Genomic DNA, 16,205 nt, shown 5'->3' on the forward strand with positions numbered 1-16,205 from the left:
TAATATGATTTTACTTTTATTGTAACATTTTCTACTCATTTGATTGTTGATTCTTTAACTTTATATAGTGCGTAATTCTTAACAATTCCAATACTAAATTCAACAGTAATTTATTAAGAATGTACATATTTAATGGCTAAAATAATAATTCTACTGTGTAATATAATAAAATTTCTCATGTTTCAGTTTAAAGTATTAACAATTTTTCATGAAATGTGTGATTTTTATTTTTTTTTTAAATTTCTCATGAATTTTGTGTATTTGATTTAGATCATAGTTTTTTATTTTTTATTTCAAGTTATCATTTCCTGCGAAACGCGCGATTACAGCGCCACTATACGGTGAAATATGGAATACACTTCCTATGATTTTCGAATCATGATCTATATTTCTCACGATCGATTTTTAAACGGGAAACGTGGCGGAAAGGAGGACGTCTTATTTGTAAAGAAGGAAGTTTTATTCAGAAGAATCATCCAGAAAGAAGTATTAGAAGTTCTCAGGTAAAAATTTAAATCAATAGCTTTCAGATTTGCGTCTGTATAGTGAATTTATAATATAAAATGTGTATTTTTGGCATTAAGTTAAGGTAAGATTTAACCAAATAATTATTACAATTTAATCAAATAATTATTACAATTTTCAACAATTAAAGAAATAGTAGCATATAAACATTTAAATAGAACATACCATGCTAAAAGTTATTTATAATTTTATACTAAAATTTAATTTCAATTCTAACCAATACAAATATTATGACCTTGTAATATGACTAACTTTTTATATGTGTAATATGCTTTTACTTCTATTGTAACATTTTCTATTCATTTATTGGTTTTTTAACCTTATATTATGTAATTCTTAACAATTCCAATACTAAATTCAACAATAATTTATTAAGGATGTACATATTTAATGGCTAAAATAATAATTCTACTGTGTAATATAATAACATTTCTCATGTTTTAAATTAAAGTATTGACAATTTTTCATGAAATGTGTGAATATTTTTGTTCTTTTTTAAGAATTTCTCATGAATTTTGTGTGTTTGATGTAGACCAGTTCTTTATTTTTTATTTCAAGTTATCATTTCCTGCGAAACGTGCGATTACAGCGCCACTACACGGTGAAGTATGGAATACACTTCCTACAATTCTCGAATCATGATCGATATTTCTCACGATCGATTTTTAAACGAGAAACATGGCGGAAAGGAGCACGTCTCATCTGTAAAGAAGGAAGTTTTATTCAGAAGAATCATCCAGAAAGAAGTATTAGAAGTTCTCAGGTAAAAATTTAAATCAATAGCTTTTAGATTTGCGTCTGTATAATGAATTTATAATATAAAACGTGCATTTTTGGCTTCAACTCAAGGTAAGATTTAACCAAATAATTATTACATCAATTTTCAATAATCAATGAAATAATAGCATATAAACATTTAAATAGAACATACTATGCTAAAAGTTATTTATAATTTTATTCTAAAATTTAATTTCAATTCCAATCAGTACAAATATTGCAACTTTGTAATTGAGTAATTTATTGTTTTATATATATACGTATTTTATTATATGCTTCTATACATACATTTCTATTATAACATTTTTTACTTTTGTTACTTCTTTAACTAAATACTGCATAATTATTAACAATTCTAATACTAAATTCAACAATAATTTATTAAGAATGTACGTATTTAATAGTTAAAATAATAATTTTACTGCGTAATATAATAAAATTTCTCATTTCCCAAACCAAGTAAGGCATGAAAGGCCTCGAAGTTCAAAACAACAACACAGAAACGTTTGTTCGTTCAGGTTTGTCCCATCCCCTACTATTTCCCAATAAAAGGACGAAATGTGACGCGGGAAGTCATTCGACTCTTGAATTTCGTGACAACAACACGTATTACGTCGCATTAGCTTCGCAACTTTTCTAATCTATCGGTGACGTCTCTTCGATAGCGTCTCTTTTTCGATACTCTTATTTCCATTTATTCCTCATTAATAGTATTATTTGATTAATACGCGTGTATTTGACGATTCATTGAACATGAAAATAACGAAATCGAGTAGGATTTTAAAGCTTTTCTTGCTAGGATTTTTCTTCAATCATCGATTTCACTCTTACGATTACCGATACCTTGTCTCGTACGCTTCTTTAATAGAATTTGAAGTAGATTATCGTTTCATTTTTACATATTTGGTTTCATTTGATACATTTGTTCTAACTTTTGGTTTCTTTTTGTGCAGGTTATTTCTTGATTGCAAAAATATCATAGAATGCATGGACATCACAATCATTAATGAACAATCATTGATGAACTTTCATGGAAAGTTGGTAACATTTTATTCATTCTAGGTAACATTTGCTATGTAATTTATATATATTTAAAATATAATTCACAATATGTTATTCGTAATTATTTGTAATACAAAGATGAAAATGGAAAAGATTAAATTAATTAATATTTTATTTCGAATGTGGAAATCATAGCTTAATGGTATATACTTTCAAATGAATATATATTCTTGTATTAGATTATTAAATTTAAAGTTTTCATATTTTACTATATTATACTTTGCTACAATACTTTGCTTTAATCATTTTTTAGATAATTTCTTCAATCATTTTTTAGAAAAATAGTAGTATTTTCTAAATGAACGTACTCTTTGCCCTTCCCCTTTTAATCAGCTTTATTTTCAGAAAATTTTTGTGACTGCGCGCAATGCGGTTGGTTGAGTCAGTGTTTATTGCGCAGTATTTTAATACTTTTCTGAGCAAAATGGCTCTCGTTAAATTAGATTAATTCGTTTAAATTATAATTCGCGAAGTTAGAGTCAGTGAGTCCGCCGATTATTATTTAAACGCGCGCGTTGATAGTCTTTTATTTTTCTTTTTTTTGTATTTTTTCTTGTTTAGTGTTCGGTTTCGGTATATTACAGTCAGAGTGCTCAAGGCCTCTTCAGGAGATCAAGATCGTAAGTTATATATTATACTTTAATTTACTTAATTTTTCAAATAGAAAGATAACAAAGTATGATGTTAAATGTTTTGTTACAGACGTTTCACAGCATCAATTTTTTGATATATTTTGGGGAAAATCCAACGGTGGCTCCAAAGCCAAAAATGTAAGAATCTCTCATTATCTCCAACTTAAGATTTTGTTTTGCTTTTAAACATAAATTCTAATGTTTAGTGTTTTGTTACAGATTTTCTACAATCTCCCCTTCCTCTAATCTTTTAAGGATCTTATGATGCTTCAAAAGCTAAAAATGTAAGTACTTTAGCATGTTGTATTTGAATTCTATTCTCTACAGTACTTTTTCTAAAAACACTTCAAATTAATCCGAATTTTTATCATTATTAAAATTTAAATTTTCACAAATAACACTGTGTCTTTAGAAATAAAATATTTTATGTTTTTCAGGAAATTTTTCACGACATCGAGTTCCACCATGGGTATCTACTTGATGAGAGTCTTCACGACAACTTTCCCTGGTCTACTGCAGCATCGGTGATAACGTTCTTCACATCTGTCGTGTGAGTCGCATGCATTTATGTTCCTCCGGCCACTCAATCATGTCGTAGGATGAAAGGTCCGAATCGGCACGAGTAACTGGTTGTATATACGTAGAATTTTTGATGAGCATAGTGACCGCGAGTATTTTTTATACCCGTGAGTAGTAATATTTTTTCAGATTTTTTATGTATTAGATCAGGTAGGACTTCTTGCACATCGCAATTTTAATAATTAAATTTGTACTAATTACTTATAAAATCAAAATATCTTCAATATTTGCAAAGATAAAATATGTATATGAATATTCATATGAATATATAAATTATAAATAATTATTATTAAAATAATTTCGTTTGAGCATTCCATAGTAGAGAAGACGGATACCCTCCGATTTCGTTGCTATGAAAGATGCAATTATTACTTATTGATATTGGAGATATATTTTGTTAAATAATTAATAATTAATAATTTTCAATTTCATTTTCCCTTTTATAATAACATTAAATATAATTAAATATATAATTATAAACTTCAGTAAAATTTGAAATATAATAGATTAGAATTTTTTCCGCAGAAAAACGTATGAAATTTTATGTGCAAGAAAATACTTCACGACAGGTAAATTTTTGAATCAAAGCAATAAGTTTGATCACTGCTTTCGCATTTTCGAAAATGTGCTTTGATGAAGAAGTCGCCTGAAATTGTTTCCATTAACATTTAAATTAGAGTCAATTGATTTTGAATCAATTATTAAATTTTATGTCTTTTTTAATAAATTTGATTCTTTGTCTTTAATCTCTTGCAATTTCAATAATTTCTGAAAGAGTAGAGTTATTACAGTCTGAAATAAAATAGTGCAATAGTCCGTTAAATACAAATTACATAAACTAATTATTTTTTTAGTTCAGGATTTTCAGGTTTAATCCCTTCCGTGTTCATTGTCAAGATCTCACTCACGTGCTCAGGTGCTACTTGGGTGGGTGAAAGACATTGGGCACGATGACCATAGTTTGTAGTTTTATTAAAAATTTCTTAGCAACTGACAGTGTGTTAGTGTATCGTGTACGACGTATTTTCCGCATATGTGTGTGTGATTAGGATGTGGAATTGCGTCGTTTCTATCGTTCCATTCATTATAAGTTGAACCATTTAAAATATTTATACGCGAATTTGAAGTATGAATTTATTATAGTAATATCTATCAAATACAAAATACTATAATTATATTATTAATTATACAGTCAATTATAATGATGATTCCAACTCAACTTGCACATTCTATAGAAATTATATATATATTTTTTGAGTTATTAAGAGAATTGTAAATATAAACGTGTTTTAATCACGTTTTACGCAATGTTCGCTAGCCATTGTCAGTTGATTTCAGGAAAATGGTACGTAAATTAGAGTGTGAAAGTTGTGTGTNTTAAATATAGGGCCCCTGGATAGGATAGGTAGCTTACTTTCTGGTATGCCTGTGTTTAATTATAAGTAGGTAGGGCCGGGCAGGTTGGCACAGTCTCTGGTCGTGTGTCTCCTTTTCGCGTGTCCAACCTGTTTCAGGAAATCTAATTTAAAAAATCGACAGTGAAACTGGTACAAATGGAGCATGCCACTTGTTTCTGTCTGGTTTTATTCTTCGATTTTTTTGAATTTAGTATCGCGGTCGCGGTCGCGGATAGGTCGCGAATAGGTCCCGAAACGAACGTTTATGTAGGTATTGCTCGAGCACGCACATGCGAACGGACAACGATCACTATGATCGATGATCGTCCATGTGTATTGAGGTCAGCTTTCGCGATTTATATTATTATTTCACCTTTATAAGTTATTTTTTAGTTTGCGATTAGAAAGACTCGAGCTAGACGTAAGTTTCAGCGGGCATTGCGCTCGAAGAAAAGAAGAGGCTTGAAGCCGAAGAGGCCCGGCAAACTGCCACGAAGAGGGTCACAACAAATGACTTCTCATCCTCTGGGTCAGTTAAATGATTCCATAGCATGGGATGTCATTCTCGTTACTACTTTGTCACTATGCTCTTTTAGTATTTGTAGTTGTATTTTTTTTTTCTTCTCCATCATCGTTCATCATCGTTTCTTGTTAGTGTTGCGAAAGATTGATTACGGTTTAAATTAGAGTTGACGAAGAAATGAGAATCGTGTTTGCATTAGAGTTGCGAATTATGATATCGTGATTGTTTTTTGCAATTTCGATCGTTAATTTAGTTGTCTTAGTGTTATGTAAATTTATCTTGCTTTCTGTTGTTTTAATTCATATTATAGAATCATTGCTTTTAATTAATTTTAGAATATTAGAACATTCAACGTAGTTTTTTTTTCGTACAGTAGCTTTTGTATTGTTGATTAATAATTTTATTTGAATTTGGTTTTAGAGTTAGTGTTGCGACATTGTTTAATCGCGATTTTCAATTACTTTTATTCTTAGTGTTGTGATATTGTTCCTTCGCGATTTTTAATTAGTTTTCTTCTAATTGTTAGTGTTGCGATAACGAATGATCGCGTTTTTTGAAGTAGCGTTGCATTTACGAAATGCCCAAATTCTTCCACTGGATTCGTAGAACGCTGTTTTTGCTCCCGAATCATCTGATGCAGCTACAAGAGCTGTACGAAGGTGATCATTTATCAGCAATCTGCAGCATGGTTGCACTGAACGCGTTGCATATAGTGTTGCGTATCTCTAAATACGAGTGCATAGATTAATAGCATTGCGTACTTACTTTCGGGAGTTTTAAACATACACTCTTCGCGTCTGATTTTGAAAACTTTTTTTCTATTTTTTTCTACTTTTTTTTGTATATTTTCTTGTTCAATATTCGTTTTTGATATTACAATCAGTGCTCAAGAGGATAACGCCTCTCCAGGAGATCAAGATCGTAAGTGGTTTTATATATTGTACTGTCAATTTACTTAATTATTCAAATTTGAGTATAATTTATAATATTTGACGTTTCGTTGCAGACGCTTCACAGCTACAATTTTTTGGTGTATTTTGGGGAAAATCCACGGTGGCTCCAAAGCCAAGAATGTAAGAATCTTTCACTATTTTCAATTTAAGAATTTGCTTTGCTTTTAAATACAAATTCTAATTTTATATGTTTTATTACAGATCCTCTACAGTCTTCAGTTTCCTTTATCTTCTGAAAATCTTATGATGTTTTAGAAGCTAAGAATGCTTTAGCATGTTATAGATTCAAACAATTAATTATATAACTAATATAATTATTAATTATGTGACAAATAATACGAGCTGATTTTCGTGATCTCGGTTAGGCGTTTATATAGATGGTCATATCCATTAGAATAATGAAAAATAAATAATACGTAGTTTTTACGTACGGGTAACTAATTTGTAAGCGTATGGAAAATATTTCATTCGAATTTGTACATTTTTCGTACAAAGATATTTTAGAAAGTCTAGGAATAATTATTTCTTCTATAATGATTATATCTGTAAATAAGAGGGTTGCTCTTTTCTTAATTCCTTTTATATTGTATTGAACTTTTGATAAAGTTATTTTAACTGATAGGTCCTTTAATTTTTAAATATTCAGAATAATCAACTTCATCTTCAGCGTATCACGCGCGAAGTGATCACGCATGGAATAGTCAGTCTATAAGTTCACTTGATTGTCTTCGTTATCGAGCCGAGTAAAAAATGAATTAAAAGGATACAGGCAAATTTAGAACTGCTTAATGGAAACATAGTTGCCAAAACCTAAAAGTCCCCGTTCGTTGGTTAAAGATGAGGGGTTAAGCAAGATTTGAATAAAAAAAATGTACCATTGCTGGGAAAGACATTTAACACGTACAATTAATATCACCATGTATTTTGTTATATATTTACAATTTGATAACAGAAACGTTAAACGTAACAGGTAGCCTTGCCTTCGGCCGAAATATCTGTTTCAGGTATTTTTCGGTGGAACGCGAGGCCAGCTAAAAATCACATAAATATAATAATATTCGTCATAATAAATTCATTACAATCCATAATATGTATATTTAATATATGTTATTTAAATTTCCTTAAACATCTGTTTAACCGGCTCAATTTCTCTCCCCCGTTGTTATTCTCTTCGTTACCGATCATGGGCTTTGTTTTTAATTAAGTCTACTATTACTCGCTCCTTTTTCTTCTTCTTTTTTTTTTTTTTTTAGTCTTTAATATATTCGGATTGTCCATACTTAATGATATTTATTACGTAACTTTTTTTTTCCACGAAATTTCGCAAGTCATCTTAAAAAAGATTTTATTCGGTACAATGAACTTTTATGTCTTGTTTTTCTATCCATTCACAACGATGCTGAAAATGATCGATGAATTTGTCGATCGTATCGTACAACTTGGCGAGAACATCGTAAACACATTCCTTCGGTTCATTTTATTTTAATCGCTTAATTGTATGTACAAAAAACTTTGATTCTCTTTCTTTTTTTTTTATATTAACACGTACTCTCTTCTCCTTTAAGCTCGGTCTTCGTGTGGTGGTTCCATAAAAACAAGGTTCTAAGTCGATCAATCGTGAGAACTTTAACGCGTTCACTGTTATTTTAGTCTGTTTGAACATTTGAGAATATTCCTCAATTTTGATTTGATTTGCCTTATAAATTAGAAATAAATACATAATTTCGTGTTTGATTTGATTAAGGACAATTTGATTAATTGGCAACAGTGAAAGTGTTAAATTCTGTTTAGTAGATAACTCTTTGAAATATATTTTTCGAATGTTTTTATGTTGCACAAAGCAAGGAAGTGAATGAGTAGATAAGTTTAATAAAAATTACTTGCATATTAGCGCAGGTTAGAATTTTACAGGCAGAAATTATATTTTCGATAACAAATTACAGAAGAAAATCCTTTATAATCTTATTTTAGATTGGGGTATATATGAAATGTCGTTTTTCAAATATAATTATGATTATACATAGCTTTTTCAAAGTATTATTTCCCACAATGATTCATGATATATTTTTCCCACTGACAAATTCCAAAATAAGAATGATCAATTTAGTAATTTAAAAATTTTTGAAACGAACTTTTTGTTTGCAGTCTGTTTTAAATAATTTATGCATTAACTCTTCATAGGTAAACTGAATCGTTTACGTTGTTAGCGAAACTTCACTCGTGAATTTTTCAGAATAAATTTTACTTTTCCTGAAAAATCTTTTAAAGATTTGACTAAAAAACTGATTGTATAATACGGTAAAGACTTCATTAAGCAGTCCAGAAATTTTTTTACATTTTTTGAAAGTGTAAAATAGTAGAAATTGAACGATTTCGCTTTTCTATGGACGATGTAATAAAAAAAGGGTTAAAAAATTGTGTAAGTTGTCTTGAACCTTCTCTCAATCTTAAATGTTTCCTGCAACTTTCAGAAGAGCACTTCTAAGTATAAATTTATCTAAGAAAGTCGCAGGACTGGTTTGATCATTCATTTTGATTATCTTTGTTATAAATTTTCTGAACATTGAAAATACATTATTTGTAACAAGTTCCTTCTTCTTCAATGTAGTTGATAATTAATTGATAATTGATAGAGTCAAACTTCGAAGACACGACATTTCATATACGTTAATTTAACAATAATCTCTATATGATATATCGAGCATTCGAAACAATGAAAAATTAGTCAATCAAGATAAAATAGTGCTTCAAAGAATCAATTGGAGCAACAGTCTCTTTTATTTGAACCGACCGGCGAAATTCTTTCTTTACGTGAATTTACGTGTCCAGTGGCAGTGTGTTATGCACGATAACAGATTTATGTTAATTTTTTATGTTACACTTATATGTATTTCATTATCTTTACAAAAAGATCACGTACACGTTTGGATCCAATACGAATCGACTAATTTCTTCATTCTCTAACGATTTAACGTAGAATTTCGCGGATCTTTAGTCAGATCCAATTTATAGCGTATGATTTATCCATTAATACGCGCGCTTAAACCAACGACCATACCTGTGCACAGTCGATTCGTAGACTATACGGCCCGATTTACATTGACGATTTAATCATCCGTGGTTACCGCTACTGTACAGCTTAATTTGCTCTGCCGACTTAGCCATGTTGTAATTAAATGTTACGCAGTAGTCTCTCTGATTAAATGGTACCAGATGAAGTATCACGTTCGAACGTAGCGTGATTGAATTGAACGGCAGAAATTGTTTGAAGAAAGAAAAGACTATCATAATGACTAGACCGCTTATTTTCATGCATTTTATGGGAAATTTGAAAGTACAAAAATGCACACAATGTACGGAATATATAAAGATGTGCATTATCGTGCATAAATAATTGGATACTTATAGCGCTTCCGTGAGAAGCTTGATATTTTTCTTTTTTTCACGATTGACGAGTGTTTTTTTCTGTATTTCCAATATTATAAATAATTGATGCTTTATCAGATTTGTTCAAAACTTTCCAATCTTTCGTTGGAAAGATATTCCAATCGTTTTAAAATTTCAACAACAAACAGACTTTGCAGCCTTCAGCCACCTGTTATTATAATTATCACAATTTTTTATCAATATCTATTAATTGTACATGTTAAAAAAATTCATTATGATGTAATAATTTGGAAGCGTTCAAATATTTATGCATGGTAGTGTCCTCATTGCGAATGTCTGGTTTTCATTTTTTTTAAGTTACGTATGCACAAAAGATAGGAAAATGCATAAAAATCCGTGATATAGCCGTAATATAATATAATAACGAGTCATTTCATGTAAATCTCGTCTATAAATAAAAGAATAACAGTATTCTTCGCTATAACGTCGTGACTGAGTAAACGAAAATTTATGAAAAGAATCGCGGCCGAGCAACAAGTGTAAATCGAGCCTTTCTCATCTCTTTTTTTTCTTTTTTTCTTTCTACCAATGATATAACGTGGTAATTTAAGTGAAATGAAATCCTCTCGCTAGAAGATCTCTCGATGTTACCAAAAGCGTAAAAAAGATGATAATTAGCCACACACCGTTTCGCAGACGTTCATTTTGTCGGAACGGTATGATTCGAAAGCGTCGCTCAGTCAGTTTGATTCTTTTTTTTTCCCTGAAATCGAATCATTTCGAATTACGATATTACAATAATGGGACGAGATTGAACGACGTTGTTCATCGACAATCGAAGCTTTTCATTGACAAAAGAAAATTCATTACACCAATATATACATGTAAATTCAGATATTTCAATTCCGTTTTTTTGTGCTTTAACCAAAAGAACAGGGTGAGCTCTCTTGTCAATCTTATTTTTCTATTTTAGTTTATTGGGTTGTTAAAAAAATTGTCACGTTCCAAAAACTTTGTACTCGAGGTTCAATGGTACGTTCGCGGTGATTCTAATTAATATCTTTTATGCATTTCTTTATGAAGTTTTATAAAAATCGATGCTTGATGGTGATCTCTTTGTAGTATATAAATCACGATATTCAGAGTTCGTTTAGGTTGAACCAATGATGTTGTTGTTTAAAGAAAATCTCAGAGATGGACGGTCAAATGTGTTGTATGCGTGAAGAAAGCACCTGTTATTAGTGATGGGATTTGAAACACTTTCATTCACTTTGAATCTGTACCGTCAAGCAGGATTCGAAGTTTAAAACTCGAAAATTTCGAAAGCCTTTTAGTTGTCTTGAAAGTATTCAGTTTATTAGATTACTTTGGCTCGAACAGTAACAGGAAATATTGAAGAAAGTTGAGATAGTCCAAATTACGGAATGCACGCAATTAGATTGCAGATCTTCATGCATTTATAGAAAATTTGGAAGCGCAAAATTGCATAAAATGCAGATAATATGATAAAATATATAAATTGCTCAAAGTACAATGATTTTTCTAATTCAAGAATTTCAAAATTTTCAAAATTTCCAAGACGATCGAGACTTTCGAGATATTCAAGATTTTTTTCAAGCTTCGAATCTGTATGTGCAAACAATTCGAATCACTTTGAATGTATATACTGTATATACATATAAAAATTCGAAATGTTTCGAACTGTCTCAAATTTCATTATTACTTTGTCACTTTGACCATTTCAACACGTTACTGTATCTCTAGTTTTACTTTTACTTGCCAACTATTACAACGGAAAATGAAATAAGACGATACTGCGTAAAGGTTGTTCCTTTTTTTTTTTTTATCACGGTTAGGATAAGGCGAGTCATTTTTATCCCAACATTCGTTATTAAACGAATTAATTGGAAAAAATGTGCTTTATGCCGACTGAAATATCTTACGTTCGTTCGAAGTTACTATTTCATGCAGTCCAATATCCAATAATATTAAAAGTCAGGATATAAGTACGTTCAATGGTGTTGAAAGGATTGAACAAGAAGAAAAGAAAACTTGAATTAGTCTGAATATATTATCGATCTTGTACGTTCTGAAATTCTTTTATCAATCAAAAGCAACATCGAGTCGACTCGTCGACGAGCTCTTCTCTCGCAATGATGATCTGAGCGCCAGTATGATCTCTCGCACGCTTGCGCCGCATAACGTTCACAGTCGACTTGTAAGTGGAAGAGAAAAATGAAAGACAAAAAATGGGGAGAAACGAATAGAACGGACGATCAAACTGTACGCGATACGAGTACATGTCCCCTTAGAAAGTAGCAAATATGTTTGGCTTTCACTTACGGTATAAATTCACTTTTTTTGTCTTTTCGTTTCATTAAATATATATACAAGGAACATCTAACATCGTAGTGAATAGCGTTTTATACACGAGTCTCCGTGATCGATTTTTGCCTTGAGCGTCTCTTTTTTTCCCCTCGTAACACGTAGAATTCGTTATTACCGACTAGCTAGCTGAACGTACTCGTTTGATTTCATTATGAGACGAATCTTCCTCCCTCCAAGTACGATCCAAGTACGATCAATCAGTAGAAAGAAAGTCGTCGATCTTCGTGGCTTTCGAGTGTCGGGAATTTCGACTCGGTCGGTCATATTTGCGATCCGTCTGTCGTTCCCGGTCACGATGCAGTTCTGGTATCCGTCGAGACACGCGACTCAAGGTTTTCCCCTTTTCACATCTCGGCCTCGTTAGGAATCTAGAGAGAAATCTGCCCGATAAAATTCGTTTTTCGAATTTCCACTATTCGTATACTTGCAGTTCCCCACAGTGAACCCTCTTTATAAAACGTCAGACTCCTTTCTCGCGATCTTCACACAGTTTCATTATTTAGATTAGTTTCTCTCGCTGAAAGAATTTTTCTTGAGTTTTTCTCCCCGTGTTTCACTATGATTCCTCGGATCTTCTCTCGATTATTCTTCATCGACGAATACCGGATTTTCCTATCCCTCACCCCCCTCCCCTCTCCTCTTTTGTTTTTTCAAGCGTTCCTTTAGCAATTCGAAGAAAAAGCTGTGTTCACCCCCCTCCGTTGGTTTTGTTCTTTTTTTCGCGACGCGTCGTCGTCAACTGGACGATGGAAATGGAAAACGGTAGAAGCTTTCGGGCCAGGTGCCAGTCGAGTGTCGTTCGTTGGAATTTCGCTGGAATCCTTTCGTGAAAGGAGTTCTTGTTGTTCTTGTCTCCAGAGTGTTTCTTCTTTTCCTTTTTTTCTTTTCTTTTTTTCTTTTTCAAATTCGTCGGACTCGACTAGGACTTGACTGGCATGGACGAGACGGTGTTTTCGTTTTTTCTGTTGTTCTTAAAGCAATGTCGATGCCGTGAGAACGTCCGGCACCACAGGCTTCGGAGGGGGGTCCAAACATCACACTCTCATCTCACTCATCGTAGCTTGGGACACACGACTCGATACGGTGGCATTCTGCAGCAGGGGCTGGTTCTCGGGTGGACTCTTTGCTCGTGGGGGTGGTGGGGCTCTTGGTACTGTCAGATGTATGGACCCGTTTGGTGGACCCTGAAATGTTTACGTATAGCGTTAGGAAACGATAATTCGAACGGAATGAAACAGAACAATTGTAATCGAATGCAAACGTTATGATAAATAAAATCATAAATGTCACGCGATCTCTCGTACAGGGAATCAATTTTTAATCCTAAACATGCTTCACATTATTTAATTAATGATTTAATTTCGTTCGTCTATCAAAAAGAGAAAAATATATAAAATACAAAATAGGATATTAAATATACCTGCGTCTTCACGATACCACGATTTAACATTATCTTTGTTAACGTTGGAAAGGTTTTAGAACATTTTAAAGGATACAAAAATTTTTTCGATGGGAAATAAAAATTGAAATAAAAGACGGGAAAAGGTTTACTTCGCCATCTTCGTTATCCCCACTAAATTTAGGGAAATTCGCTAACGAGATAAAAGGATGGCGCCGTCGAAATAATCGCCACACCATGGGAGAAGAAGCTTTCCCCGGTGTAAATTTCACCTGGTCAGACTTTAGCAGTTTTAAAAGCTCCTTAATAGGATTATGAACGGAGCTTCCAAAGGCCGTGGCTCGTTAAAACGGCGAAAGTTTTTTAAATGAACAGGACGAGTACAGAGATCTTCGATCTTAGCGTCATGAATAAATTCATTATTTATGGTAAATGGATATTACGAAATACTCCGATCCATTATGTTGCCTCGTTTTCTTGAAAAAGAAAAAAAAAAAAAAGAGAAGAAAAAAAGGAAAAGAAAATGAAAATTGGATGTTGAATATCGTGTCTAGATTCTGTTCGACGCAATGAAATGTTTGAATTCTCTCGATTGTAGCGCAAATTACGTTTGAAGAGAACTTTATATGCAGAATGATGCAAAAGTCATCTCTTGATCCATTTAGTTTGTAATTTTTACAATTAAGAGTTAAAAGATATGATTGGTACAGAAAGAAAGATTGATAATTTTGTACATTGTATCAGGTAAACGAGCGTCGTTATTTTGTTTCACTTATAACATTTTTTCTTTTTTTTATTGGCGGAGAGAGATCGTACAGCAAGAGGGGACTTCAATCTTGGAATCCGTTCATTTATGAAAAAGATTTTCTTCACTTTGCTACATAGTGTAAAAATATTGCATCTTATATAGAATAAAATGAACGATATATTTCGAAAATAGAGGTTTCGAGCTTTAAAATGAGTCCAAGTGTATTATCGTACGATTTCTTTTTACAAAATTACAATAAGTTTCAATGTCTAGTGTCCGAATATTAATACAAGTTGCTTCAACTTTAAATAAATTATTCAACTTTAATAAATTATATAATCACAGTAAAACAGATTTATATAATTTGGATAATTGGAAAGTGACTTTTGCAGCGTTCTCTGTAATACGCAAGTAGGAAAAATGAAAAAAAAAAATATATATATATACACAAAAATTTAATAAAACAATAAAAATGAAAAGATCAATACGTAAACGATGAAAATTATCGCGAAAATATGGAATTGTCGATTGATAGAACTTCATGAGACTTCGTTCCTCTATCTAATGCGTGACAGGCTGCTCGTAATCGTTGGAGTAAAATGACTGACTCTCACTTGGGTTTGTGCATTCATGTCCTGTACGACGGAAGCTCGGGGAAGAGTGGCATGCTGTTGCTGATGTTGCTTTTGATAATGGTGTTGATGAGGCAACGTGTGAGTTCCCTGACCCTGTTGGAGAAGCGTGTTGGGATCGTTCGGAGTGCCTTTCATAACGTTCCTGGAACGACGATCGATCGTTACGAGCTTCGTAACAGTTAGGGATTATACGTAATTATTGGTCAAGTAAATGCGTCGCTACATTAACGTCGAACAAGAATCATGCACTAGGGTATATCCAGGGAGAAGGTGGCCATCGACGATACAGATATGTATATATATATATATATATATACGAAAGGGTGGCATGAGAAGCTTATTTACAAAATGAAACGATGATAAAGTGACGAGTGACGTGATTTCTGATTTCGCGAATTATTGTAAACAGGGATTGGTAAGAATATTGTGTAACATTAGAAAGCAGGGATCGAAAAAGTTGTGGACCTTTTTAAAAGGTTGATCCATTTGAAATATGGATCGTGGGACTTTTTTGATAAAAAAAAAAAAAAAAGAAAATATTCTTACATTACAAGTTCCGATGAGAATGGAAGAAAAGTTCCTTGGGAATAAAAGTTTCAGTTTGAATAGAATTTACACGATATAAAATAAATATTTTTCTGTGACAGATAATTTGTTCATCAAAAATGTTCATTAAAAATGTTTTCAGTGGATACTATTCAATGAGAAGCATTACAAGAATATTAATTAGTTATTACATGTTGTGAATATGTTATTTATTTAACATATTCGTAAATGATTTAACAGTTTAAATCTGATTTGCATTTCTCTTTGGAATGAACAGTTAAAAAGTTGAATATGACAAATATATTTGACATGTGACAAATCTATTTGTAAAGTAATGTAATATCTGACCACCGTTGTTTAATTGAACTTTCAAATGTGAGACAAAATTCAATTTGAGCAAAATTTCAATAATACGGTGTTATATTATTAACTAAAACTAATAACTATTGTTAACTAAAACTACCTAAAATAATTTAATATCTTCACTTATTTTGGACTTTTTTAAATAAAATCCATGGAACTTTTATTACGTATTAGAAAAGATATTCGAAAATATCTTTTTTTAAAGAAGTTCCTGATTTCTTTTTCCATGAAAATTCCACAGAAACAGATATTTTCTACACGTGTAAATTCGAGTTTTTAATTTTTCCAAAA

At 31.7% G+C, this 16,205-nt stretch overlaps 2 protein-coding genes and 1 long non-coding RNA gene across 3 annotated transcripts in view; 2 read left to right on the top strand and 1 right to left on the bottom strand.

The window, feature by feature from the left end:
• The first annotated feature begins 363 nt into the window (after window positions 1-363).
• LOC122535327 lies at window positions 364-2,327 on the top strand. The gene is made up of 3 exons (XM_043666787.1): window positions 364-503; window positions 1,084-1,271; window positions 2,256-2,327. The coding sequence occupies exons 1-3, from the start codon at window positions 379-381 to the stop codon at window positions 2,282-2,284; spliced, it is 342 nt and encodes a 113-aa protein (XP_043522722.1). The 5' UTR covers window positions 364-378; the 3' UTR covers window positions 2,285-2,327.
• A 3,999-nt stretch (window positions 2,328-6,326) lies between these two features.
• Window positions 6,327-7,010, top strand: LOC122535328. Its single transcript, XR_006308139.1, has 3 exons — window positions 6,327-6,416; window positions 6,502-6,568; window positions 6,650-7,010. It is a non-coding gene; the product is annotated as an uncharacterized LOC122535328 (long non-coding RNA).
• Window positions 7,011-12,944: 5,934 nt separating this feature from the next.
• Window positions 12,945-16,205, bottom strand: part of LOC122535331 (neuroligin-2-like) — a gene marked incomplete at its 5' end in the record, with an annotated part of 69,328 nt that continues 66,067 nt past the window's right edge. Inside the window, 2 exons of the mRNA XM_043666789.1 lie at window positions 12,945-13,407; window positions 14,985-15,147. Coding sequence (XP_043522724.1) covers window positions 13,258-13,407; window positions 14,985-15,147 — 313 coding nt within the window. The remainder of the gene's footprint in view (window positions 13,408-14,984; window positions 15,148-16,205) is intronic.

The sequence above is a fragment of the Frieseomelitta varia genome, unplaced genomic scaffold (assembly GCF_011392965.1).
Source record: "Frieseomelitta varia isolate USP_RPSP 00005682 unplaced genomic scaffold, Fvar_1.2 scaffold_699, whole genome shotgun sequence".
In the NCBI taxonomy this organism is placed as follows: Eukaryota; Metazoa; Arthropoda; class Insecta; order Hymenoptera; family Apidae; genus Frieseomelitta; species Frieseomelitta varia.

Excerpts from the sequence above, each read along its gene's own strand:
- LOC122535327 (XM_043666787.1), top strand. The coding sequence starts at position 379 with ATGATCTATATTTCTCACGATCGATTTTTAAACGGGAAACGTGGCGGA. Across the intron at positions 504-1,083 it reads GAAGTATTAGAAGTTCTCAG|TTATCATTTCCTGCGAAACG; the intron begins GTAAAAATTTAA and ends TTTTATTTCAAG. Across the intron at positions 1,272-2,255 it reads GAAGAATCATCCAGAAAGAA|GTTATTTCTTGATTGCAAAA; the intron begins GTATTAGAAGTT and ends CTTTTTGTGCAG.